The sequence below is a fragment of the Cyprinodon tularosa genome, unplaced genomic scaffold, assembly GCF_016077235.1.
Source record: "Cyprinodon tularosa strain WSP-4 unplaced genomic scaffold, ASM1607723v1 ctg322, whole genome shotgun sequence".
Classification (NCBI taxonomy): domain Eukaryota; kingdom Metazoa; phylum Chordata; class Actinopteri; order Cyprinodontiformes; family Cyprinodontidae; genus Cyprinodon; species Cyprinodon tularosa.
In genome coordinates, this window is record NW_024039033.1 from 395,125 (window position 1) to 422,406 (window position 27,282).

The window sequence follows — 27,282 nt, forward strand, 5'->3', positions numbered from 1 at the left end:
TATAACTTTTAAGGTCTTCATACAGAGGATTTGGATGCAATAACATAAAATATGATCAATAAGAATATTTCTTTTTGAGCTTGATGTTCAGTTCTGCCTTGAAGTAATGATGGGATGTGGTTGTTGTGTTTTGGAAGAAAAATGAGGGGCTAACTGAGCATGTGCTGTAGGTTTCTAATCAGCCTAGCCTAATGTTTATTGGTTAAATTAATGTTGCATCTTAACTAAATGAACATCTCTGTTGGATAATGTCTCCCACCTCATGCATGAAGCTGTTGCTGAACTGGAGAGCTCCTTCAGTGACAGACTGCTGCACCCCAAATGCACCAGGGAGCATTATCACAGATCCTTCCTCCCTGCAGCTGTAAGACTCTAGAACCACCACTGTTCATAACAACCTCAATAAGTTGTTACATTCATGCTGATTTTGCACAATTTCTGTCTTAGTAAGTTAAATAACATGCTGCTGTAATTTTGCACATCTCTGATTTTGCCACTGATTTCAAATATCCATTAATGTCAAAATGTCCATAGCTGTATATTGGTTATTTATTCTCCAGGTGCACCGTTTATACTGTTAAAACACTTTACAGTACAGTCATTCATTTGTTTATCTTTTAACTCTTCACTATTATGTTATTTTTATACACTTTTCTAAGGTCTACATTTGTTTGACCATTTTTTCTATATTTTTTTTTGCTGCTGTAACACCAGAGTTACCCCATTGTGGGACAATAAAAGGATTTTCTATTCTATTCTTACTCTTTCCACTCTCTGCTACTGTGATGAAAGGCGAGGTTAGACTATAAAATGTTTTCTCTGAACATTTTACACAGCATTAAGGACCTAAAGAGAAAGGCAACAAGAACAAGAACAAAAGACAGAGAAGTAGATGCAGAAATCCACAGCTTAGATGTCACAAAGTATGTTTATAAGAAAGGCATAATGATTGCTGTTTGTCCCATGGGAAGCATAAAATGGGTTTTAACAAAGCCCAGAAATACGGTACTTTGTTTACTAAAACAAACATTAATGGTCAAATAATGCTTGTGCAGGAAAAAAAAACAAACAACACATTACTCTAAACATAATTCACATTGAGAAATATAGTGGCAGAACTATGCTGTGGGTTTTTCCTCAGCAGAGACAGTGATAGGCAGACAGATGAAGCTTAAGACAGGGCAACCTTGGGGGAAAAAATAAGCTTTTTTATAGGCTGTTAAAGATTTGAGGCCAGAGTTAAAGTTTGATTTGTAGGAAAACCACATACATACACAGAGAGCTTTTAAGGAATGGAGCAAAAATATTTGAAAACCAGTAAGTTCATACTGAAGTAGGATGAAGAGCAGCTTTTATTTACGTATTCATTTCTCCAAGCATCCATTGTCTCTGTCAGCGTCATTTTGTTTCAAATGCTCTCATCTGTAGTGTCTCTCAGCTTAAAAGAAAAAAAAAGAAAAAATTTTCATCTGCCATTATTTTCACGGCTTGAATTTGCCCCACTTTTTACTTGAGCCAAGACATTAAAAAATAATGAAATAATTAGTCTTAATCAAAAAATTTGGTCTGATGTGAATAACGTGAAGAACAACGAAGTGAAGAGCAATTTTTCAGAAACTTCTATATGAAGTTAATGAAACATATGGCTGTAGGGTTGTATAAATCAAATATCATTATGTAATGATTTTGCATTTATATTTGGGAGCTAATTAATGCACAACTCTAGCAGAATCCAAATGAGTTTCTTTGCAGAACCGTTAAAAAATGATGTTTCTCCAGTGGCCTGATCACAGGAGAGGAGCAGTGAAAGAGGAACGGAGGGCTGTAACCGATCCTTTCACTCTTCTCAGTTTTACAGTTTAATTGTAACTTTACCTCTTCTTCAATAAACCTGTTCTAAAATATTCATTAGAAATAAACTATTAAGAAAAAATGGTACATGCAACATAGTGACATTTCAAATGTTTTTTTAAATGAAAGATTTTACTGACCTGAAATGTGTTTCTCTCATGAAATTCTATATGAAATTATGAAATTCTAGTAAAATTCTATGAAATTCTTATGAAATTCTATAATACCTGGATATTGTATACTTTTAAGATACATACTGTGTGTTCAGGCCCTCAGAGCTAAAATAGTTTTTCTGTAAATAAAGGAATCATGGCTACATATTTATGTGATACCACCTGTTTTCCAACAAAATAATAATCATTTAAAGAAAGCATAATCTGAAACCCACACAGAAAGAGTTTAAACATCATGATGGAACCTAATGCCCATAAATATGATTCACTAGTCACCTCACTTAATTTCATGTCCAGAAATTAAGTAATTTATTTTCTATTACAATTCAAAACACTTGAGTTTTTCAGAAACTTACCATCAACAGCTCATTCTTCTGGTGTCTTATAATAATTCTGGTGTATTTGTCTTCAGTCTTTACGTTGCAGAGTAGTTGAACAGTCAGTAAACTAATGCATCAAGACTCAGTTTGTTTTAAGGACATCCATGACAAACATAAAGATGAGGAGGTCTTTGGTTTAGCACTAGTAAGATAAAATCTAATGTCTTTGTCTGGGATTTTTTTAGTATAATCTTTATAGTATTTGTACAATAAAATTAATCTGAAGTTCTTATTCCAGATAGAGTACATCAATAAGTAGCGCTGTTTTCATTTGTGACAGGTAAAACAGCAATCCCCCTCCTCAAGTTGGTAAACCCACTTCCTGGCTTTAACACACTCTCAGATTACATTTAAAGTTAAAAACACACAATAGCCGGAGACTTTCCTCACCCACAGAGACCATCTGCTATTGTTTAAAAATCAGGCACTCCACTCAGATGCTCCAACTAGGCAGGATTCGATGTTTGGCCGTCAAAAAAGTCCTGCTAATTAGGTAATACTTTAAACTTCCTTTTTCACAGCCCTACAGAATAAAACATATTCTAAGATGCAAAAAGATAAACCATTATATTATTGGTTACAAGGTGAATATTGTGGAGCAACCTGCAGACTGGACCAATTAATGATTTTCTCCGTTCATCCACTGTTCACATTTTTCCGTTTGAATGTCTACTAATGAGTTCCCCCACAAATCAGACCTTATACTCCCTTTCATCACAGCAGGGGTTAATAAATATGTGAATCTGCTTCTTATTTTGTGATCTAAATGGACCTCCATATGGCTCTGTTCCTGAACTACCATGACCTTCTTTGAATGCATTTCATCCTTAACATTTTTCTAATTATTTGATCAGACAGCAGTGGCAGATAGAGGGTGGTAATCATTTGAAGTGCTTCAGTATTTAGTTAAACTCAAGTCTGGGATCATCTGGGGTTCTGCTGAAGAATTACAACAGTTTCTTGTTTCCAAACTGTGATGTTACTTGAATGCATTGGGTTATGAGGCTAAAACAATGCAAAACATTGTATCCCATCTGTTTGCATATGGCATGTTTGATCAGACAGGACTTGGGTTAGTGAAAAAGAGTGGAAGGGCTTTTCTGAACAGGTTGCGATAGAATCCTCATTTGCAGCACTTTCTGTATCTGATGGCATTTACCGTGCTTCCAGTATTTGTTTGAGCTCTTGCATTCCAGGGAAGTGATACGGCTTATCTTTAACAGGCCTCCTGACAGGTTTAATATCAAACAGCTGAATGCAGGATTCATACTTTAAACAAACGGAAGAACAAATCAGTCAGCTCCAAATCCGAAGGCTAATAAAGCATCTTCTAGGAGTATCAAACTTGACTGCATGACAATAATTAATCTTCTTAATGAGCTGAAAGTAAAGTGGAGCCCAGAGGAGCCGCTGCAGCCTTATCAATGACAAACGGCTGGGCGTTCTAATTGCACTGCAAGATCTGACAGGATAAATTTACACCCGAAACGTGACTGATATGACACGCGGATGGGAAGGGCTGCAAATTCGGAAACAAGCTGGAGAGCAAGATCAAATATTCATTTCAGCACCGTATAGATCCAGAAATATAAACCAGCCAACCACAAATTAATGGTTACAGGGGTCAAAGTAGCTGTTTTAGGATGGAGTAATTTGAATTTGACCAGACGTTCTGAACTTAAAATGACTATGATTAATGATAACTTTTCTTCAAAATCTAAAAAAATAGGGAAAATGCAATGCCTAATTCATGTAGATCAGATTAATTATAGTTTTAAATTTATTTTGTGGTACTTAATTTTTTCCTCAGACAAAGAAAAACTGCATTTCTTCAAAATTCAGTTTCTGAAAGATGTTTTGATTTAAAGGAAAAAATCTAGCCAAAGCAGCCTGACCCTATGTCAAACAGCTATAGAGGCCTCCATCACTAATAACCTGAACATTTTTACTCTGAATTCATCTCCACTTGTCACACCTAGACCTGATAAGAGCTACCCCCAGTAAAGAGGTCACTTGAGTCTTTTAGACAATATGAAGGTCTCTCATAGGAAACACATATATTGATATATAACAGTCTGGAAAGGGGTTCAATTACCCTTTAAGACCCACCATTTTATAGCTTGTGCAGAAACGTATTGCATAACCAAATACCATTGACCAGTAAAACGATGTTAGAAATCCCAAATGCTTGTGATGTATCCCACTTGAAAACTAAGATCTTCTAGTTTCTGGTGATGTGTGTACATACGGTATGTTTTACACAATTTGAGGAATATAACTTCAAAAAAATTTCCAAAACATTTTTTCCTTTGAAAAAATATAGAAAAATACATTTTTATATTTTAATATCAGGGCTTTTCTTAATTTTCTAAATTTTCCAAAGTATTCTGGATACTGGAAATTAAATGTACTCCCGAAATTGGGAGCAAACAGATTAGTGAATAAGCTCACTTAATGTAGATAATCAAAAATAGTCAGACATCAGTATTTACAAACACAATATGTGTTTATATCATTATTTTTACTTTTTAATTAAAGAGAAAACAGCTTTGATATTTATTTGCTGGGGAAATACTATTGGCTAATATTTTTACTCTGGAGTTTTACGGACAAAATGAACCCATTTATATCAAGGTGGAAGGAAGGCAGGAAGGTGAAAACAGAGAAAGAAGTGAAAATTATAAAATCTAATTTGATGACATATTAATTATTTATTGGTGCCATGGTCTGCTGCTTTGGACATTTGTTTTTTCCATGTTTTACTGTTGGAGGTTTATATTTTTCTGTGTCTTCATTTAGTATCCTGTGTTGAATCCTATTTACTCACAGTCTGCCTGGTTTTGAATATTTCTTTTGGTTTAGGGTTAAAGATATTGTTTGTCCATCAGTCCATAACCATAAGAGTTTGGTGGAGATCCGGATAAAGATCCAGATACTGGAACTTCTTTGGCAGAACAAACAGTTCCCCTCTAAACGAGATAGTGGCAGCAGTAAGTATTGACTGCTTCAGCATCGGACTCAAAAAGTCCGTAGGTATTATAATGAAGACAAAGAATAAAAAAAGGTAAGGTGAGCCATGCCTCATTCAAAGTCTCAATCTGCAAATCAAAGGAGAGAGCAGAACAAACACCAAAGGCTGCAGACTCAAGTTGTCCCTTACTTATGAACTTATTCAAGGATTTCAAAGAAATTATACTAAAGGTGCGCCTCATGTCAAGAAATAATTAATTAAAAGTTTGTAATTATCCAAATCAAGAGAGAGTTTTAGTTATAGGTGTAAGTCACAAAATGTGCGGCTTGGTGGAAGTCTGCACTCTTTTCTAGTGATTTATCATGTTTTCTTTACTTTGTAGTATAACTCTTCATTCTTATTCTTGTGATTTAGTCTTTGCCCTAGTTTTTCATAGTTCATTGTTTTTGTGTTTTTTATTATCTTTCTCCATGTCTTTATAGTTATCTAAGTTTATCCAGTCTTCCCCTAAAGACTAATTTCCACTTGGTCATGTTGTGTTTCATTGTTTGTCTCCTTTCATTTTTTTTTGTCATATCTGTTCCATCTAGTTACATATATGACCTTTTATTGACATTTCCTGGTTGCTTTCTTTTACCTCTGGTGCCACTCTCTTTTCCCTCAGTTCCCTTCAAGCTCTTTCTATCCACACCTGCTCCCAGTTAGTCAATTACTCCATTCTTTGTTCAGTATTCTCCTCCCCAGTATATATACACTCCCTCTCTGCACTTTCTCATTGCTTGTTTGTCTTCATGACCTCCTGGATGTTACCTTCTTTATTAATCTTTTTTTATTTCATGGCCTGTGTACTCCTGGATTTATACTTCTGTTGCCACATCCTCAAATAAATCAACAACAACTACCGCTGCTTGGATCCTCAACAAACCCCCACATATCCTGACAATTGGTGTTTGTAGTGAATGGCGGGCAAGCAATTGAGTTGATGGTTGTTTTCTTTGTGATTGCCTGATTCTATAGAGGTAGCAAATGTTGGGCCTTAATTAGAAACAAGCCTGTCTTTCGATCTGGAGACAACTGCCACATCAGATCCACCTGAGTCTGGTGGAGGGAAGTAAAGGGGTTAAGGTTCCAGTAAAATCCAGTGGTAGCAGTTATCCAGCATTGATGAACCTTCCAGTTAGTGGCCAGTCTGTCTAAATTAACTCTCACTAAAATAACTGCATGCTACTGCAGGCCCCACATGTTTTAGTTCAACCAGCGTTTATAGAATATAATTCAACTTTGTCATTACACTGTCACAAGGAGAGAGCAACGAAATAACTCTCTGCATTTAACCCATCCCCTTGGTGAGCAGTGGGCTGCAATTGTGCGGCACTCAGCGAGTAGGGTGGGGGTGAAGGGTCTTGCTCAGAAACCCAGAGTGGCGGTCTGTTTGGGTGGGGCTTCAACTCATAACCTCTGGAATCAAAGCGCAATGCCCTAACCATTTGGCCACCACTACCCCTTATGATTAAATTATATCATTTATGTCATAAATGATATAATTTAATACCATAAATATCATACATTTTATGATATTTATGGTATTGATGGAAGAGTTTCAAGGCCAAAACCCCTGTTGACCAGAAAAAAAGACCTATCTTATATTTGCCAAAAAATATTATTATGATCCTTGGAACGTTTGTAAGAATCGCCCAAGAACCTTAGAGACAAAAGTTGAACTTTTTGGAAGTTATAGCTAACACAGCATTGTAGAACAAGAACCTCATACCAGCAATCAAACATGGTGGTGATGGTTTTCTACCACTGACATGGATGACTGATCCCTATATAAAAACTCTGGAGTAGAAGGTCCACAGTTTGAGCTCAAGGAAATTAACAATCAGTTTATGTCCTAAAGCTCAAGACAATTTGGGCTACGCAGCACAGTAATGATCCATCTCACAGCATTAAATCCCACACTGAATGGCTCAAAATACTGTTAGAACAAAAGAAAGATTTTAGATTGGCCTTGTTAAAGCTCAAATCAAATGGTATAGCATGAGCTTAAATAATCAATGAAAACCTTTAATAAGACCTATTTAAAACATTTCTGCAATCAGGGACAAAATTAGCTACAGAGCGATTTTAAGTACTGATTATAAACTCTTGATGGTAGATGTTGATGCTGTTTGTTTTCATATAGTAACAGGTTTTGATAGATTTGATGCATTAATAAGTTAAATCATAATTTAAAAACTGTATTCTGTATTTACTGCAAGAAATGACAAATTTACTGCAAAAAAGACAGTAAATTTAAAAAAAGCCAACAGATTTCACACAGGCTGTCAACAGCACACCTGCACTGAAGAAATAAAGCCAGCAGCTACTTATACCTGCAGATTAATTCTGACCTGCTGATTTTTGGAGATCATTCATAATGCAATGAGAAAACGCAGCTTGCCACACAGGGGATTGTGAATAAGGACTATAATATCTATGTCGAAGTTGATATTACGATAACAGGATTAGGAGGGAATTACCTCCTCTTTGTGTAAGGGTGCATGGCAGCAGACGGCGAGATTTAACTGACAGATATGGAGGAAAACAAGTTTATTAAAAATAAACTCCAGAGGTTCCCTGCATAAGAAGGGCCCTGTTATACCTCACATGCAAGAAGCTGCCTGCAGGAATTACCCTAAGGGTGTCCCAGCATCTCAAAAAGACCAGAAAGTTTGGGACAGATCCCATTATAGAAGCATCTGCTTGTTATACCACCTAAAACTGGCTGCATATCAGCAACCAAGGTGAGCGTTAAAAGAGGGGGATCAGTCATCTTTGATTGTAATGTCGAGGAGGGAAGAGGGCGCGTAATGATTTAACCTTATTCAGAGAAGAGCGATGCTGTTGCCAGGATTTCAGAATCTGCCAACATGAGAAACTGAGCAATTAAGACCCCCGAGATGGCAGGAAAAGTCATGTTAATCCCTCATTTTTGGGTGAGGATTTTCAGTTTGCCTGAACTCCTGCCGGTGTTAACGCCTCCCACACAACCCCCACCCCCCTGCACTTTGCCTGTGGAGTCTTACCAGGATGCAGCAAGCATCTCCTGCAGGATTTCTGTCACTGGCAGGCAGCTCTCCTGTATCCTGACCCTCTTTACAGTTCTTTGAGCTGCAGGCTGTCGAGTAGACAAAGACACAAATGCCAGCAGGAAATGAACACCTTCACTCTTTATTTCTTAATTAATTTGTCTTCTCGGCAGGTACAACACCAGTTAATAAAAACCGCTGGAGGGAAAAGTCATGTTTCACACATTTAAACACAGTAAAGTCTTCATCAGACATAACAGATTCTTGGCGTGAAATTTTAAGCTTGTATATTCATGTGTAGCCACCGGTGGAGGCTTCTCCTGTGAACTGATAAAAAATAAATGTGCTCTCAATTTTGATGGGCAACAAAAAAACGTGTGCGTCCACCGCTAAAGGAAATCATGAAAAAATTATAAGGCAAAACGACCGCTCTCCTCGTCAGATGACCCACGACGCCTCACACAGCGAGCGGCAAATACATTATTTTTTGGGTTCCAATATTAAGAAAGTTACGCATCACATAACTGCTACATGTGCACCAGTTGGCAGCAGATCTAAAGAAAAAACCCAATAGTTGTCGCCCATAGTGTTCAACTGCTGGTTGATTGACAATATTGATTAAACTTAAACTGGCAGTGCAAGATATTCCCCATCCATCCTTTTGTCACTTAACTACTGAAAGTGTAATTACATTTTAAAGGCATGGACTCGAAAAAACAGAAACATTGTGGCTTACAGCATTTCAACGGCGGCACAAATGAAGGGTTGACAGAGTTAAGCCATTTCTTCTTTAATGCCACATTCGTTTCCCCCAAACCCTTTTTTTTTTAAAGCTGATTTAATTCAAAATAAAGTGTTGAAAGGCAACACTCCAAATTACAAGCTGATTAGCTGATGTAACCCCAGATGAATCTTAATCAGATTTTACCAAGAGCAACTTGTGATTAAAAACAAAACTTCACACTCTAGTTGGTGATGAAAAAACATCGTCTGCTTCTGTTTGCTCCACCAAATCAAAGCTTTTAAAAGTTAATTTGCTATTGAGAAGAAATCCTCACAAGACAAATTTCAAAAACCATAGTTACATTTTATTTATGCCTCGGTAACTAAATGGACAGGCCAGGCCTTTACCCTGACCCAGAAATGGTCATTTCAAACTTAACAAGAATGATATGAAAAAAACAAAACAAAAAAAGTGGGATTAACATGATCCTAATATGACAATATATCAAGAACAATAGTAAGTTTTCTTTTAGATCATCTCTACACACTTATGATATTGTGCTTCGGTAAGACTTTTGCAACTAGAAAACAGATAGTGAACATTTCTAGAAGCCCCAGAGAAATGCAAGTTATTCATGAATAAACGTGAACAGAAATAGAACCGATGGTTATAAAAAGAAATCCCCTTTCTTTGAGGTCAATGCAAACTTAAATGAAGGTGAGCGAAGATTCTTCAACTCATTCGGCACATGTGAGAAACTGAGAACAGGACGATTAGCCAACATTCACCAGGTTGGGCATTACAGATGACGCCCTGCACACACACACACACCCCTACACACACACCAGTAAGCAAAAAACACAGAAATCATCTTCCTCTACCTGCTCATCACTGAAGCAGACTTTGTAATTACAATGTAAATGTATATTCATATATATATTTATATGTTCAGAACATGAAGACATTAAACTCAACTAGAAGTAGAAATGAAATGAAAAAAAAAACATGCACTGGACAGATACAAGCATGCATTACCATGAAAATGAGACCTGAAATTTTCACCAGTACATTTTCATATGTTAATTGTTTCACCTCCGCTGCTGCTTCTGCTCCCCCCCACCATTAAAATGTCCTCATCAGCGATGAGCAGAGTTGCATTCTGAAGCCGACTATAGCAGCTGTTCCTCTCCTTGTGTTGCTACATGTACAGTGGAGTTAGCGTCATGAATATCATCACAGAAGCAGATGTGGGGGTCATATGGTCGCATCATGTTCTTGTCTCACATACATAAAGGCATGGAGGTTTTTTTATTGTTTGCGGTGAAATTACTGTACAATTTTCAGTAACCTTTAATGTTTTTTTCTTTTCCTATTTTTTTTTCTTTTTCACAGAAGGTTCCTTGTTGGCCAGCCTTCTCCACCAGTATCCGCTGTGGCAGTATTCCAAAGGAAGACGCAAAAAGTTTCGAGCGTTGCATGAAATGTTTGTCTAAAAATCAAAATATACGTTTTAATCTTCAGGGCTTTTGTCTTCACTTGGCTTTTAGATGAAAATCCTTTTATCGTGTTTAATATTTTTTATATTTTATTATTAGTTTCTATGTAAAAAGTGCCTCTGTTATATTCATCAGCAGCAGTTCCTCCCTGTCTGTGCGTCAGATAGTTCTTGCTGCACGGTCGGCTTTGGTTGCATAACACGCACGGTGATGCTTTACTGAGGTCTGCTCAGCAAGTGAAGTCTTCAAAGTTGCCCTGGCCCGGATGGTGAGGTAGCATGTTCCCGGGGTATGAAGATGGTGTACGCAGGTTGTCACAAGGAGCCTGAGGAAATAAAAAGGTAGATATTGAAATGGTTGCGAGTGGGAAACTGAAAGATTCTGCATAAATGTGCAGAACATTAGATAATCTTGAATGTCTCTTTTACTAGAAAAGAAAAGGAATAGAGCAACAGGTTGGGTTGGGAGTGTAGAGATAAGAGATTCCTGAGAAACACTTGGAAAAATAATGAAGGTGAATGGAATTGGAAGACTGTTAAGTGTGGCAGGAGTGGAGGAGCGCCTGTCAGTTTTTCTCTGCCTGCGCTCTGACTCACAATTAAAGTGAGCTGGTTTCATTTACACTTGGTTTTAAGTAAGCTGTCACACCTTCTGAAGCTTTAATTCTGGCCTGTCCCTGCTGGTACTGTCCTGCTGCTTTGATTAAATCCAAGCCTCTTCTCCAACAACTCCCTCTCGGTCTTCCTTCCCTCTCATCCCAATTGCTTTTCTTTTCCCTGCTCCGCTTTCTTTTAGCCTCTTTCAATCCCTTTTTCCTCCATCTTGGTCTGTTCTCTCTCTTTCTCTCGCCAACACCACCCTGCCGGCAATCGAGGCCAGTAGAGACAAAGAAGAAAGGAGCCTGCTCCTGTCAAAGCAATGCAGTCTGACACAGTCAAAGTACTCTGCAGCTGCCTATACTGACATGGTGTTTCACATCATCCAGGCTCAGCACAGCTCCCCGATCGTTGTTGCTGCGGCCTTTGTGTTTCTTCTTCATGCATCTGCACAGCTTGTACTTGATCACCTAAAGAAAAAAAAAAAGCAAGCATAGTGTTACTTTTTCTTTTAGCTTCTGGAAATCATCCAAATATTTACTTGTTTTCATATCAGGTGAGCTGGAATGCATCTATAAATAAGCTCCAATATTTTCCTTACAGAAAAAAAGCAGCTTCTTTCCCTTGTTTCTCTTAAACATTCCTACCAACAATCATCATTGCAGACGGTTGCCATTACAGCAGATGGTGGGTGATATTTTACCTCATACAGATAGTCAAAGAGCTCAAGAACAGTGAGGATACTGGCTCCTATGAAGAGACCCATCTGACCTCCGATATCGCCTGAAAAGAGAAGCGATAAAGCATGTAAGAGAGATGGTAATCACTTTTCTGCATTCACAAGTGCATTAAAGTCGCTTTCAAGCCGAAGGACGAGAAATACAACAGAAAAATTAAAATGTTCAAAAATCTGCAGCTTGAAGGCAACAATAGATTAAAGAGACAGTTTTACATCTTTAGGGTTCTGAGCACCTATTGTAAAATGCATGCATTGACTCTGCTTTCATGATGGGTAAAAAAAAAAGTGTCTGCCAGGCTAAACACTGCATGTTATCTTTACCCAAGAAAAACACTTGACAGTCATTTCCTTACCCAGAAGGCCTGCCAGTTCGTAGGCTTTCTTTTGTTCAATGGTTTCATAGTTCAGTGCTTCAAAGTAGATATCCAGAACCAGAATGTTATCACTGCAAACAGAAAGGGGACAAAAGAAATGTGACGGCAGGCATTCAGACGTCGCCGTCAACATGTCATACATGCTTGTCTCCGTACATGCTTCTCCAGACAAAGACGGCGGCCAACGCCGCCACTTTCTGCAGAGACCAAAGCAGATGTGTCGTGCTGAGAGGATGACCTGCCACAGCCAACTAATTTTCCCTCGGTGGGTCTGGTCATTGTGGTACACAGAGGAAATGATGGCAGTTTTTTGATTTCAGCGGAAAGTAAATCGAAAGGGATTAGCTCAAGGGCCCTGGGCAAAACAGAGGAATATGATCTTCTTTGAGTTTCCTCCCTCTTGGGGAAGCCAGACCCCATAGACTTAAGATCAAAACCACTTCTCAGATTTTTACATTTCCTTGGTTGCTATTTTACCCTCTATTCAATTGTTCAAATCTGAGCAAAGAAAAGGGATTATATTTCAGAAGCTCTGGTAAAGCCGAGGGCTGATTTTACATCACAAAATGCAAACTGTAGATGGTAACATGAATGCAAAACCTCAAAAAATATTTATATGAAAACGTGTCAAACTCTGATAACATTCATAAAAATACATGGTCAAATAGCACTGACAGCATGCAAACAATTATAACCAGATATTGGCATGGACTGTAACAAAAACTTGTTTTTCTTTATATTTATCAAATAGATTCATTTTTTAAGATATAAGGACTAAATCAGCAAATGTTTACATTGATTTAAAGTCTGTTAGTAGGAGAAAGTAAATTTTTATGTACTGTATGGAAACATGTGGTGTTCACCTGTAATGTCCATTCTGTTAGGAATCCAGTTTGTGTGGGTTGTGTTTTTGTTTGTTGTCCCTCTACCACCGGTTGGCGCCTGGTTCTCATTGGCCCTTTCACACACCTGCAGACGGTTGCCTCATTACCTGAGGACTCTTAAGCTGCTGACTGCCACTACCTCATTGCCAGTTTTGGGTACTCTAGCCAAGCTGAGTTTTGCTGAGTCAAACTGAGTTTTTGTCAACCTGAGTCTTAATCCTGTTGTTTTGTCTTTGCCTCCCGGCAGGAAGTCATCCTGCAAACTGGATGTTTTGGACCTTCTCCCCCTGGAAGGATCGTCTGAGCTTCAAACTGAGCTGGGGATTCAAACTGGAGGTTTGGATCTACTTTTCCCAAAAGGATTGTTTGAGCTTCACACTGAGCAGGGAATTAATCTCCACAAGATCCGTTCTAGTACCGAAGGAAATCTAAGTGGCAGTCAGCTCCTCCGTTTCTGAAGGAAACAACCTGGGTAAACCCTGTTCGCCTTCCGATGAGCAAACCAATTTCTGGAACAACCTGCACCGACTGGATTCAAAGGAAGACAGGTTTTCTGGAAACGTGAGTCCTGCTGCCTTACTCCCTTTTGCAAATCGGAGCTCAAATTTCCAACTGAGCCTGAACTAACCACAGGAACTTCCCCTTCTTTTTTCAGTCCCGGTTCGCCAGTGTTCAGAGCGGCACTGGACCCATCCCTACCAGTTTTTTTATATCCAATATGATAGTATTTAAAACACTGGGATACCAAAACTGCTTGGAACCTGACAGATAAATGGCATCATGACCTGCAGCTATGGCTCTGCAAAATCTATTATTACAGAACTATCAACAGCAGAATAAAACACAAATGTACATAAGTACAATGGAAAGGTTAAAATGAGTAGTATCACATTTTTTACAGCAATTGTTTATTTTTCTTTTCTCCTAAAACCAGATGGAAAGGAATTCAAGAATTTGTATCACATTTTATGTGAGTAATGCAGTATATTATGTAAATGAGAAACCCCTGCAAAATATTTGATGCTTATGTTGCTTTTGGGCCCTTTCATGTCGGATTAGACGAGGGTTCATTGTCTCTAGGATGGTGTTTACCCTGCAGCTTTCAAAGACATCCTATCACAATGATACGGCAACAGTTATCACATCCGCACTAGAATGTGAGAAATTTCTCTATATAAATTCTTTATAGGAAGCGGCACATCCTAGCAGCATGCTTTTTTAACCAAAGCTGTGAAGTGGTCTGTCTTCTTATGTTGGTACTTGAATTCAAAGTACATTTTTGGAAGAGGTTCTCATAGATTATTTTTGCTTTTCAAAAAAAAAAAAAAAAAAATTTTTACTCAACACTAAACATTTCACACCCAGGATGACCAGTCTGAAGACTTAGACACATTTTCTTGTCATTTTGTATACACAGGGTGTATATGAAACGCAACTATGTTCAGGACAGCTCTCAAGACATTTCCATTTCTTTAAGTGCAGCAATGATCAAATGTAAGCAAGGCGATCAAATGCAAACATAGGACTAAGATATGATTTACAGTTTTTTCAACATTCAGCTTTTTTTCTTTGTTGTTTTATTCAACATTCAGCTTTTTTTTCTCTCTCGTTTTATTCAACATTCAGCTTTTTTTTTCTCTCGTTTTATTCAACATTCAGTAGTCTGATGGCAGCGGGCAAAAAGCTGTTTTGGAATCTGCTGGACCTGCATCGGATGCTTTGAAGCCTCTTCCCATACGGCAGCAGGGGGAACAGTTCATGGTTGGGGTATGAGGGGTCATTTATGATGTTAGGGGCTCAGGACACGCAGCGCTGGGATGAAATGTCTTTTATGGTGGGAAGAGGAGCCCCGATAAAAGACATTTGATCCAAGCTCTGCTGAAGAAGTGTTTCAATAACTGTACAGGGACTTGTGATGGGAAAAAAAATATTGATCCTTTATTCCTCTATTTAATAAACTGAACATGAGCTTGTTTTGTTTCCTTTATTGCATAAAAGTATTCACTCAAGCAGAACACCTGTTAGACAAGGCTAGATGTGGTTCTTATATTGAGACACCTCCGAAGCTGTTGATGTTTTGGTCAGAAGCTAAACTCCTTTGGTTCAAGGATATTTCAACAGTCCTATTTGTGCAAAACTATCTACTTTGTTTATGAGAATCTCTTCCTGTGGTTCCTAAGTAGTTAGTACAATACTTTGTGACAGAAAAGACAGAAACATAGGGCCGGATTTATCAAGATCCAATTTTGCGTGCAGTAATTTGCGCTCGCAAACTGGAATTTTGCGCGAGGGGCTGAACCATGGTTTGCGGGTGATTTAACAAGAGCGATTGCGTAACTGGTGGCAGGTGCAAAACTGTTGGAGACGCCCTATTTAAATGATGGTTTTGCGCGTTTTGTGGTTTGCGGCATGGCGAGTTTGGACAGCAGAAGGCGCAAAAGGAAATTCGACCCCATGGAAATGGAGGTGTTGGTGGATGAAGCCAACAAACATTTAAGTGAGCTACAGCAAAGAAGTGTGCCTGTCACACAGAGGAACGCTATATGTGAACAAATCAGTAATAAAGTAAACGCTGTCAGTGAAACCTTGCGAACAGTGGATGAAGTAAAAAGAAGATACCAGGATATTAGAAGGCGAACCAAAGAAAAACTGGCATATAACAAAACATCTGCGAACAAAAGAGGAGGGGGCACAGTAGATGAGATGCCTCTGACCAGCATTGAGGAACAAGTACAGCTGACGCTGTGTGAGGAGCAAATCACTGGAATTGCAGCTCCAAAATGGCAATGCTGGATAAACGAAATGTTGTGATGATCGTTTCCTCGTTCATTCCAAAAATATTCACACGGACGGAGTTAAAAAATGCGTTCTCTGCGTCTCCTTGCTTCATTTCCATGTCTCCTTCTTGCGACAATAACCGCTGCCATGTGTGCGCAATTACGCATACAGACCATTTGCACCTTCTTTTGAAACGTGTTAAACATAGAGTCAGATAGCGTTAGCAAAATTGCTTTCAGGTTTGATAAATCACTTTGCGAGTGCTAAATTAATATATTTACATGTTCTCCTCCCACAAGACGCACTTTTGCGTGTAAACGCCCCATATTGCATATTCATTGCAGAAAAAGTACTAAATGGATAAGAGGCGCTATTTAGCACGTTTTAAAGACCAAATCCTTTTAGCACGCTGTTGATAGATCAGTTTGTACATTTTTTAGCGTGCGCAGTGAAATAGCTCACGTTTTAATACACGCAAACCTTTGATAGATCCGGCCCATAGTATCTGGTCTCCCTGGCAAGGATAAATGCTGCTCTAATGTAGAACTTTTTCTTCTGAACTAAATACACACTAGAGGCTCCAGTTTTACACCTGTTTAATTTAATACATTTCTAAAGTCTTGATCATTTCACTCAGTCTCCCATAAAACTGCACAATTTGGAGGTGTGGCCGCTTCTTTCCTCATGAGAGCATCAGTACCTGATAAGCAAAACATATACAAGCTGGGAGGAAGTTGCACACATAGCAATTCCCATGCTGGTCAGGTATGGGAATGATGAGGTTGTATCCTTGATATGAGGGCAGAATGCCTTTAAATTTGTCTATGTCCAAACTACAAAGATTAGTCACACAATGGATGACCCACTAGCGCATTTATGTCTCACTCAAGTCCTGCCTTCCCTCCTTCCTTGTTATTATGCTGTATCCATCCACACAGTTTTACAGTTAGTTTATACAGAGGAAAATCTCCATTGTTTAATTAAACATTTTGGGACGTCTAGGCAGCATCCAACAAGTGGTAATTCACATAGTCACAAAGGCTTTTTCTGCATTTTTTTAATCTTTAAGATATCTTGTTAAACTTCTTGAACTGCAGAGCCTCTTCCAGTAGAGAAACCCCTTCTGGACTGATTATCTGATGAGATTACAAAGAGGAATTGAAAATGTTTAAATTAGCCACATTTCTGCTAATTCTGATGCTTTTAATTTAACTAAAACCGTTTACTTTCTCTGCAGGGTCGGTCAGAGTCCACTTGTTTTTCTCTGGGGAGTTTTATCGGCTCTTATTAAAACGATTTAATTAATGCTAGAGGAATTGCAACCCTGTACAGCTGGAAGCAACTTCTGTGCTAATATATTACAGCATAAACATGTTTTTGTCCATCAATTTTCACTTAATTTCTTAATCTACTATTTTAAGTCACTGTGTACAGTATTTGGATTTGGCATAAAGGGAGTCTATTCCATGTGGAGTATCGCTGTGGTTCTTTTGTATAATTTCTGACACCTTTTCTGGTATTTTCTTTCCATTTCCCTCTGGTCTGTACAGTAGGTCTCCTGTGTGAGGTGTCACCCAGATGTAAAAGCGAAGCTTCCTTACTGACAGTGAGCAACGTGAAACACGTCTGATCAGAGCGGCTGTCAAACAGCAGACCGAGCTTTCGCCTAGCTGAGTCTTCCTCTCTGAGCTTTCCAACAGTCGAACTTCATACGCTTCAGTTTCACACCACCAAGCACAGTGCAGTCTGAATCTCAATACACTTCCACAAATGTTCCTTTCTTGGAAATGTGGCCACTTGTTAAATTAACTACAAAGACCTCTATCTATCCTCTGGGATTAAAAAAAGAAAAGTATATATGTACATTTTTGAAACACTCTGGCTACATGTGGTGTTATAATTATCTTATCCTTCCCAGCTCTGCCTGGAGTGATGCATAAAAGATTCACCATGGCTGTACCAACTTCTCATTTTCTTCAAACACTTTCAATCTTTTTGGGTTAGAAATAAAACACCATCTAGTTGACTGATTAATAATTTCAAAAACTCACCTGGAGCTCTTTATAAAATATTTAAAGGGATCATCCAACCTAGAAAAAAGATTTTTTTGTCATGAAGAAAAAGGAAAAGGCATCTAACCCTTTGGTGACAAATCATGCAACGATACCTTTCAAAAAACTGAAATTATTTTCATGCTGTATTTTCTTCCTTTCTCTAAGCAGCAGTTTGTATTATTTCATTCCTATGAATCCTCAAAGCAATTTACAATGTTGCTTAATATATGTAGTTGTTATTAAACTGCAGATATACAACTTTTTGGGAGAGAAGCGATTTGCTGTTTCTGGATAAGCAATACTCAGCCCTGTTTCTCGGTATGACCTAATGTTGGTATCTATAATGTAATTCCCATTATTCTTATGAATTTGAATTGAGAGAGCTTCCTGGAGAGGTAGTGAAACGTCTTCAAATCTTGGAAACCACTAGAGGGGAGTAAATCGTACACACTGGGGCTTTAAAATGTACAGAGCCCATGCATAGGATGGTATAAGTGTTAGTTTTTGATAAAATGCCGTAAAAGTTTGAAAACAATCCACTGGACTTGATTTCCAAGGTTTGAAGACGTTTCGCTTCCCCTGCAGGAAGCTTTCTCAATTCAACTGTCTGAAAAAGCTTCCTGAAGGGAAAGCGAAACGTCTTTAAACCTTGGAAACCAAGTCCAGTGGATTGTTTTTAAACTTTTACGGAATGACTATGACCTGGATGACTGAGAATCTTCATCAGCGTAATTCCCATTAGTTAACTTTTATTCAGGCATTACGTGGACTGCTCTCAGTCTTTATCTGTACTGTAAATGCAATAAGAAAATAAAGTCAGTTTGTAAATGTTGGACCTAAACATTATGGACATTGTTATTGAATAATTTTGGACACTGATGACCAATGACCATGTTTCTTCTTAACATGTTCACTGGGGTAAAGGGTGCCCAACAGTGCTGCTCTCCTCTCAAAGCTTCTGCAAGCCTCCCCACGCTCACTTTAAAGCCACTTTCCACTGAAAACCTAGTTTTTTTTTTAAAACGGGGTTGACCAGAAAACAATCGGCTTTTGGCTTTTTTTCCCATTTCCCCTTCTGGCAAGCTGCATGGTGACCAATTACGGCATCATCCTGGGTGAGCGTTGATGATGTCGACAGTGCTACGGAAATCAGGGAAGTAAATAATGGAGAGCAACATGGACGGGAGCCAGAGTGTGGTCAGTATTCTTTATTATTTCGCCCTTTTATCCGTCCGAATCCCTCCCACCAGCGCTCCGACACATTTATTGAATGTAGCAGATTTGTTTCGGCTTGTTAGATCAAAAGCGATTGGCGTGGCGTGTTGACATCCGTACGTTGCATTCGATGGCGGCACGTAATTTAGGGGGTCAACCTGGGTCTAGTGTTCCCACAGCATGCCAATCAGACCTGAGGTGATTTTAATGCGGATTGCTTGCAGAGGCGTTTGACCCAGGTAGACATGCGTCAGTGAGCCGTTCCATCTGCCACTAAAAGCCAATTGTTCCCCGGTTTAAACTGGTTAAAGACACACCTCAGAGGTCTCCCCATGGTTCCTTGAGGACAAAAGCGGCTGTCTCTACTTTCTGCCCGGGGGTTCACATTGGAAGAAGCCATCATGTTAAGCCCAGGCCCAAGGTCCAGATCTCCAGAATGACCAAGGCTAAGTCATGATGGCTGACATTTCAGAACCAAACTGCTGCAAAACAGACTGTTTGAAACTTTCCTCTTTGAGTTTCAGGAACTTTTCAGACTTTTCAAAGAGATGAAGAGGTGGAGGAGGAGAGATCTCCTAATGTGTGGCTGGAACAAAGGAAAGCCCTGCTGTGAGCCTGCCATGCTAAGCTGCTATGCTGGAGAAAAGTCAAGCTTTGCAAAATGGATATGGTCAGAGAACAAGTCTGGCACTATTAGAGACATATTCTTCAGTTAAAAAATATGTCTTTTCATGAGTTTTGATAATTTCATGTGTTTACTGTGTAGTAACGACCAAACAAGATGGACTGCATGGTATGCTATGCTTACATGTATGAGCTGTTGCTTAAAGAACTAAAACAAGCCTGATCTAACTAAGGGTTTAAACACTGATATAATGTTAATGTTCATGTGTTTTCTCATATGCTCATTACTTTTTAATTACCAAATTATAACCAAAGGTCGTAATGGAATCCTTAATAGCTTAATCAAAGAAGACTAAGAAACAATAAACTAAAGGTCATTGTTTTCTGATTAAACAAATCATTTAATAAAATATTATTTGGCCAAATAATGTTTTATTCACCTCATGAATTTGCATTGTGAATTGTTTTTAAATGCTTTAATTTCGTGAAAAGCTAATTTGAGAACATAACAAATTCTTGAAGATAACCTTTGCTTCTCAAACATAAAATCCATTTTAAACTATGATATCATTGCATTATCCTATTGATTAACCATGTTTTTCCTTCTTTGTACATAGTAGCTTAGTTTAGTTGGGTTTCACTAGTTTAGTTGAGAGTTATTAACTGAAATACAGTGGGTACAGAAAGTATTCAGACCCCTTTAAATGTTTCACTCTTTGTTTCATTGCAGTCATTTGCTAAAATCAAAAAAGTCCATTTTATTTATCATTAATGTACACTCAGCACCCCATCTTGATAGAAAAATGGTCATAAGTATGACTATTTGATCAACTTGATCAACTTTTGTTAATAAAATCTTATATAGAAAGAAAGTTGTGGTGAATTTATTCCATATATGTGCAGAATTATGAGTTTGACCATAATTTGAGGTCGATTTAGACTTTCATTTGTTGTTCTAACACAACCAGTTCACAAACTATATATGACAGTCCGAATAATATCAAATAAAATAACACATTTACCACACCTACTGGGGTGAACAATATAAATATTAAAGCTGCAAAACATGTACCTTTTGCTAACATAATTTGTTGCTTCTTTCTGTCCCTTTTTGCTCTGAATTATTTGGACAAGAAGGTTTTTTATTCACTTAACTCCCATTTCTTAAAAAGCGCTTCAGTTAACTTTGAAATTAACTAATCTTATTTCATTGATTTTTTTTTTTTTTTACAAAGACCCTAAAAGTTTTTTTTAGATTGATTCAATATTTTTTTTATAGTTGTTAGTTAGTTCTTAACATGCAACTTTATGTTCAGTATTGTGCGGCCTCCAGGCCAAAACTGTCTTTTAAAAAGGTTTTTGATCTCAGCGGGACTATTAAATAGAGGTTAAATAAGAACAAAAAGAATGAACTTTCAATGGGAGGCATCCCTTATGTTGTTTTGATATTTTTAGATCTAGACAGTCAGGTGGGAGAACATTTTCAGTAGCAGATCTATGATTAATGTCATTGGTAGTTAACCTTTGAAGGGTTACAGCATTCTTGTTTGTCTTTCATTTGTTCACCATTTGTTTGAAGGTGGAACACAGAGGTAAAATTTCTTCAGAAATATATCCTGTATAATTATCCTACTTGATGAGCATGGATACTTTTACCACACTGAGTGATGAAGCCGGGCGGCTGGAAACGAACCTCTGATTCTCAGATAAAAAGCAAAACCCTGAATAACCCTGAATAGGTGCATAAAATCCTCTTGCAGAAACAAATGTGGAATCAATGCTTTTGGATGATGTTCAGTCAGTTGGTAGATCTGCTTTTAAGATGAAACTTGTTTTCTACTTTCCTCTGCCATCTCAACAGCTCATTTAGCTCGCATGCAGCTTCAATTATCATTGACTACTTTCCTATAGCCATGTTTCTGTTTTTCATTGTTTCCTTGGGAAGTACAGATTCTGCTTAGAGGTGAACCTTTGCCCAATATCCAATTCTTTTGCAGTCTTAGGTTAGTCCAGGATCTCCTTTACCCATCAAACCATCAGTTTAAATTTCCCTGGTGAATAAAAGCATCCTCACAGCATAATGTGACCACCACCCTGTCTCACCACACTGTTGATTTGGTGAGACATGGTGGTTACTTTTCTGACACAAATAATAAGGATTTGGCCAAATTTCCCAAAAATGGCTCTTTTTCACATTTGTTATGTTTCCTACAAGAGCTGCGTCAAACTGTAAATAGAAACTCTAATTACATTCATTCTAGGGATACAACTAACAATTATTTTGCAAATTGATTAATCTGTCGATCCTTTTTTGATTCATTTATTAATAATCAAATAGCCAAAGGTTCTTTAACCCTGTAATGCCAAATGTATCATATTTGATAAATACGGTTTCTGAAATGTTTTGCGTCTGACACCTTTTGCATAATTTAATGGTAAAAACTTTGCTCAAAATCCTGTTGTACCCAATCAGATATACCTGATAACAGAGGGCAGAAGGCTACACAAAAAATAATCTTGACTTAATAAATTATTAATATCAAAAATGTATTTCTGTTTTTTTTTTTTTTACATATTTTGTTAAAAGGCCAAATACGGACTTCAAACCAAAAAAAAGTTATTTTCTGTTTTGTTTTATTCTTGGATCGGGCTTTAAAGGCTTAAAGAAGTTTTTTTACGAAAGTAAAGCAGGTAAAACTAAAACTTTTCCACTTGAGGAGTTCTGGATAGAAAAAAATTCTATTTCTTTTTATCTTAAATGGTATAATTGGTATAATTACTGTTCTAAGTGTGTTGCTCTGTCAGCTAAAGGCATATTTTACATTCTGTATACTCTAGTAAACAAATATTCGATTACTAAAATAGTTGACTATTTTTTCAATAATCGATTAATCAGGATTATTATATTATTAATCACGATTAATTGTTTGAGCCCTAGTTCATGCAACAATTGCTTTTTATGGGTAACTATTACATTAAGCCAGATTCCTACAGTATGCAACTATTAGTTCCACAGATTCCTCTACCAGAGTGAACCTGGATGTCTTGACTGCTTTCTCAACCAAAGCTATCATTGTCTGGCCTGTCAGTTTAGATCAGTAGTCTCAAACTCCAGTGCTTGAGGGCGTATGTCCTTCTGCTCTGAAATGCATCTCTGCTTCAACACATCTGACTCCAATATAAGCTGATTAACAGAGCTCTGCGGTGCTTGACTACATGCTACTGAGAAAGTTAAGCCATTTGATGCAGGTGTGTACAGCGAGGGACATACACTATATTGCCAAAAGTATTTGCTCACCTGCCTTGACTCACATATGAGCTTAAGTGACATCCCGTTCCTAATCCATAGGGTTCAATATGACGTCGGTCCACCCTTTGCAGCTAGAACAGCTTCAACTCTTCTGGGAAGGCTGTCCACAAGGTTTAGGAGTGTGTTTATGGGAATTTTTGACCATTCTTCCAGAAGCGCATTTGTGAGGTCGCACACTGATGTTGGACGAGAAGGCCTGGCTCTCAGTCTCCGCTCTAATTCATCCCAAAGGTGTTCTATCGGGTTGAGGTCAGGACTCTGTGCAGGCCAGTCAAGTTCATCCACACCAGACTCTGTCATCCATGTCTTTATGGACCTTGCTTTGTGCACTGGTGCACAGTCATGTTGGAAGAGGAAGGGGCCAGCTCCAAACTGTTCCCACAAAGTTGGGAGCATGGAATTGTCCAAAATGTCTTGGTATGCTGAAGCATTCAGAGTTCCTTTCACTGGAACTAAGGGGCCAAGCCCAGCTCCTGAAAAACAACCCCACACCATAATCCCCCCTCCACCAAACTTTACACTTGGCACAATGCAGTCAGACAAGTACCGTTCTCCTGGCAACCGCCAAACCCAGACCCGTCCATCAGATTGCCAGATGGAGAAGCGCGATTCGTCACTCCAGAGAACGCGTCTCCACTGCTCTAGAGTCCAGTGGCGGCGTGCTTTACACCACCGCATCCGACGCTTTGCATTGCACTTGGTGATGTATGGCTTGGATGCAGCTGCTCGCCCATGGAAACCCATTCCATGAAGCTCTCTGCGCACTGTTCTTGAGCTACATGAAGTTTGGAGGTCTGTAGTGATTGACTCTGCAGAAAGTTGGCGACCTCTTCGCACTATGCGCGTCAGCATCCGCTGACCCCGCTCCGTCAGTTTACGTGGCCTACCACTTCGTGGCTGAGTTGCTGTCGTTCCCAAACACTTCCATTTTCTTATAATACAGCTGACAGTTGACTGTGGAATATTTAGGAGCGAGGAAATTTCACGACTGGATTTGTTGCACAGGTGGCATCCTATCACAGTTCCACGCTGGAATTCACTGAGCTCCTGAGAGCGACCCATTCTTTCACAAATGTTTGTAAAAACAGTCTGCATGCCTAGGTGCTTGAATTTATACACCTGTGGCCATGGAAGTGATTGGAACACCTGATTCCAATAATTTGGATGGGTGAGCAAATACTTTTGGCAATATAGTGTATCTAACAGTTCCAGGACACTGGTCATCGATTATTTGAGTTTGACACCAGTGGTTTAAATCAATAGCCCCACCCTAGTAGGTTTGCAGTAAGACTATCTTTAATTTTAAATATGGATCTAACAGTGCTTCATGAGATGTTCAAAGCTCAGGATATTGCTTTGGAACTTAATACAGCTTTAAATATCTTCACAACTTCATCCCTGACCTGTATGGTGTGTTCCTTAGTCTAAAAGAAACATTTTGTTCACTAAGGTTCTTGTAAGATTCTAGTAATATAGTTTATTCTATGATTCTCATTGTAATGCCTTTGGAAGACAGAAAGGCATAGAAAAAAAGGAAACAGGGCCAAAGAGGCACTGCAACTTAAATGTGTCATGTATACCAAACATATTCACCAATATTACAGAATCAACGCAACTGAGACTAAAATGCTAAAACAATTATCCAATAATAAAGTCTGTTGATCTCACCGTACGCTATGCAGGTACTCCACCCTGATGTAGAATGATTAAAACTAATGTCATGAACTACTGCCTGATTTATTCAGCTATTAATTATCTGACCACTTGCAGGCACATGGAAAGCATATCAACGTCTTTCCAAGAAGGTCTGGTGACCTTTTTTTATGAAAACGTAAATACATAAAACAAGACAATGAAACAATGGAACATCTTCTCTCCGTTTTTCATTTTTAAAACTGTTATTACATTTATGTGCCACAGGGATTTAACAGCAGCTCCACAATGACAAACATCCTTATGTCCTCTAGATCTCAACTTCCAAACCCTAAAGGCAGTTCTGCTGCAAACCGCCTCCATAATTTCATGAAAGGCAACACCTGTCACATCCGTGGAGCACTGTCGAGCTCTGCTCCTAGTTCTTTGAAGCCCCAAGAGAGCAGACACAGGAGGTTAGGCTGGAGCAAAGCAGGCTGGAGCGCATCAGAAAATGATTCTATATTCTAATAGTGAAGGATGGGGAGCAGGTTTGCGGACAGTGATGTTGGAGTTGTTTCTTAGTGGAACTGTTCTAATTATTTAACATAACAGAGTTGATGAGCATACATGAGCGGAGTGAAGCGAACATGGAGGATGTGAGATCCTGGAGGCAATGCGAACAGACTCTGGCCTCTCTTGCTCTCTGTCCCAAATTAAAGCCATTATCATAACTGCTGAAATTCACACAGGCTATGCAGCGCTGGGAGCCTACTCTGTTTCCCCTTAGAGATAGGGACTGACTTCACTGATGACAACGCAAAATATTTTTTGTTTTTTTTGAGGTTTTTGCAGCACTAGTGGCTACAGTTGCCTGACAGGAAAGTGGTATGAGAGAGACATGTGGCTAGGGCTGGGTATTGTTAAAAAAATTTCGGTTCCGGTACCAATACCGATACCTTCACTTCGATACCGGTTCCTGAACGATACTTTTTTCGATACCAGTTTTATAATATCAATTCGAAAAAAAAGAAAATTACACAACATAAAAAAGTACAAATCTTGAGTTTTATTTTAAGCTCTGTTTTTCCATTTACATTTTTCCTCTTACATAAAAAAATAAATAATTCAGTGTCTAATATTCACTGTTACATTGTGAGGACCTTTTTACTTAGCAGTTTTCCTTTAGAAAAATTACCATGTCTGACAAACAAGCCCGTTGAATGGGATCCTACTGACAGCGCACCGCTGGTATGGGGGGGGTCTGAGCGGCTCCGACAGAAATATTGAAGGCAGGATGAACTGACTGCACTGATTACGTTTTCAGGTGGATTTTCCCACTTAAAAACATAATAAAACTACTTTATTCCCACTGATCACAGCAAATATAGCTGCAAGGCAAATAAAGGATAGAGTAGCTCCGCCCAACGCGCGTCTGACCCACTTTGCGACCGCGCAGCCAGAGCAGCAAAGCTTCTTCAGCAGCGCGTCAGAAGCTGGTACAAGCAGCAAAAATGAAGCAGCAGATGAGATTTTGCTGCTCTTGCTGCGTCCAGTTTGAAAGCAGCATGATTCACTCCGCTCTGGCTTTGCTCTGCCCACGGGCTGCTGAGAGGAGGATGGTCGCGCTGGCTGCGGTCCGCTCTTCTTGCAGTCAAACACAGAGCGACTTTCTGCTCTTAAATTATTTCCGTGCACGATGTATTGCATTGTGCACTATTAGCATCAGTCTTAATAAAGTGAAGCCGCACTTTTGACCTGGGGGGCATTTTAAAGGGGTTCCGCGACGCTGCAACCAGTTCACAAAAGATACACATGAACCCTGGCTGTAGGCGTGACCACCTGTGTATTTTTCCTGGATGACGCAATCACCTTAAGTGTTCCAGCCAATCACCGAAACTTGGTACCGAAAGACGAGGCATGTTTCGATACTCTGTAGAACCGAAGCATTTCGGTCGGTACCATAAAAGTACCGAAGTTCGGTACCCAGCCCTACATGTGGCAAAGAACCACAGGCGGACTTGAACCCGGGTCAATCTCGTCGAGACCAAGGCCTCTGTAATTGGGCCGTGCACGATAACCACTGCGCCACCAAAGCACGGCAAAAGGATATATTGCTAAAGATCCTAATGAGACAGACAGTAGGTCAGACAGATTGGAGAAGTAAAGCACATCTAGTGCATTTCATAATAAAACACACTTAATCGCATTGCAATTTCAACAAATTTTATATTCAGTGAGACAAGGTCACAAATAAGTCAGTCAGAGGTCTTGGTAGTTATTTGACACCAAGAATGACAAGATTTTTTTTATTCTGAAAATGGAAAATCACAACATTTTGATTAGGATAACAGCAGAAAGTAGAAGAAATGCAGCAAAATAAGGTACTTTTGTCCTAATTATCACTATA

At 38.8% G+C, this 27,282-nt stretch overlaps 1 protein-coding gene across 3 annotated transcripts in view; it reads right to left on the bottom strand.

The window, feature by feature from the left end:
• Positions 1 to 8,569: 8,569 nt before the first annotated feature.
• asic1b (acid-sensing (proton-gated) ion channel 1b) overlaps positions 8,570 to 27,282 on the bottom strand; it is a 286,951-nt gene continuing 268,238 nt past the window's right edge. For all 3 annotated transcript variants that reach the window (XM_038293188.1, XM_038293185.1, XM_038293186.1), the window contains 4 exons: positions 12,355 to 12,446; positions 11,966 to 12,045; positions 11,631 to 11,732; positions 8,570 to 10,991 (listed from right to left, as the gene is read on the bottom strand). In XM_038293188.1, the coding sequence (XP_038149116.1) occupies positions 10,896 to 10,991; positions 11,631 to 11,732; positions 11,966 to 12,045; positions 12,355 to 12,446 (370 nt within the window). In that variant the 3' untranslated portion in view covers positions 8,570 to 10,895. The remainder of the gene's footprint in view (positions 10,992 to 11,630; positions 11,733 to 11,965; positions 12,046 to 12,354; positions 12,447 to 27,282) is intronic.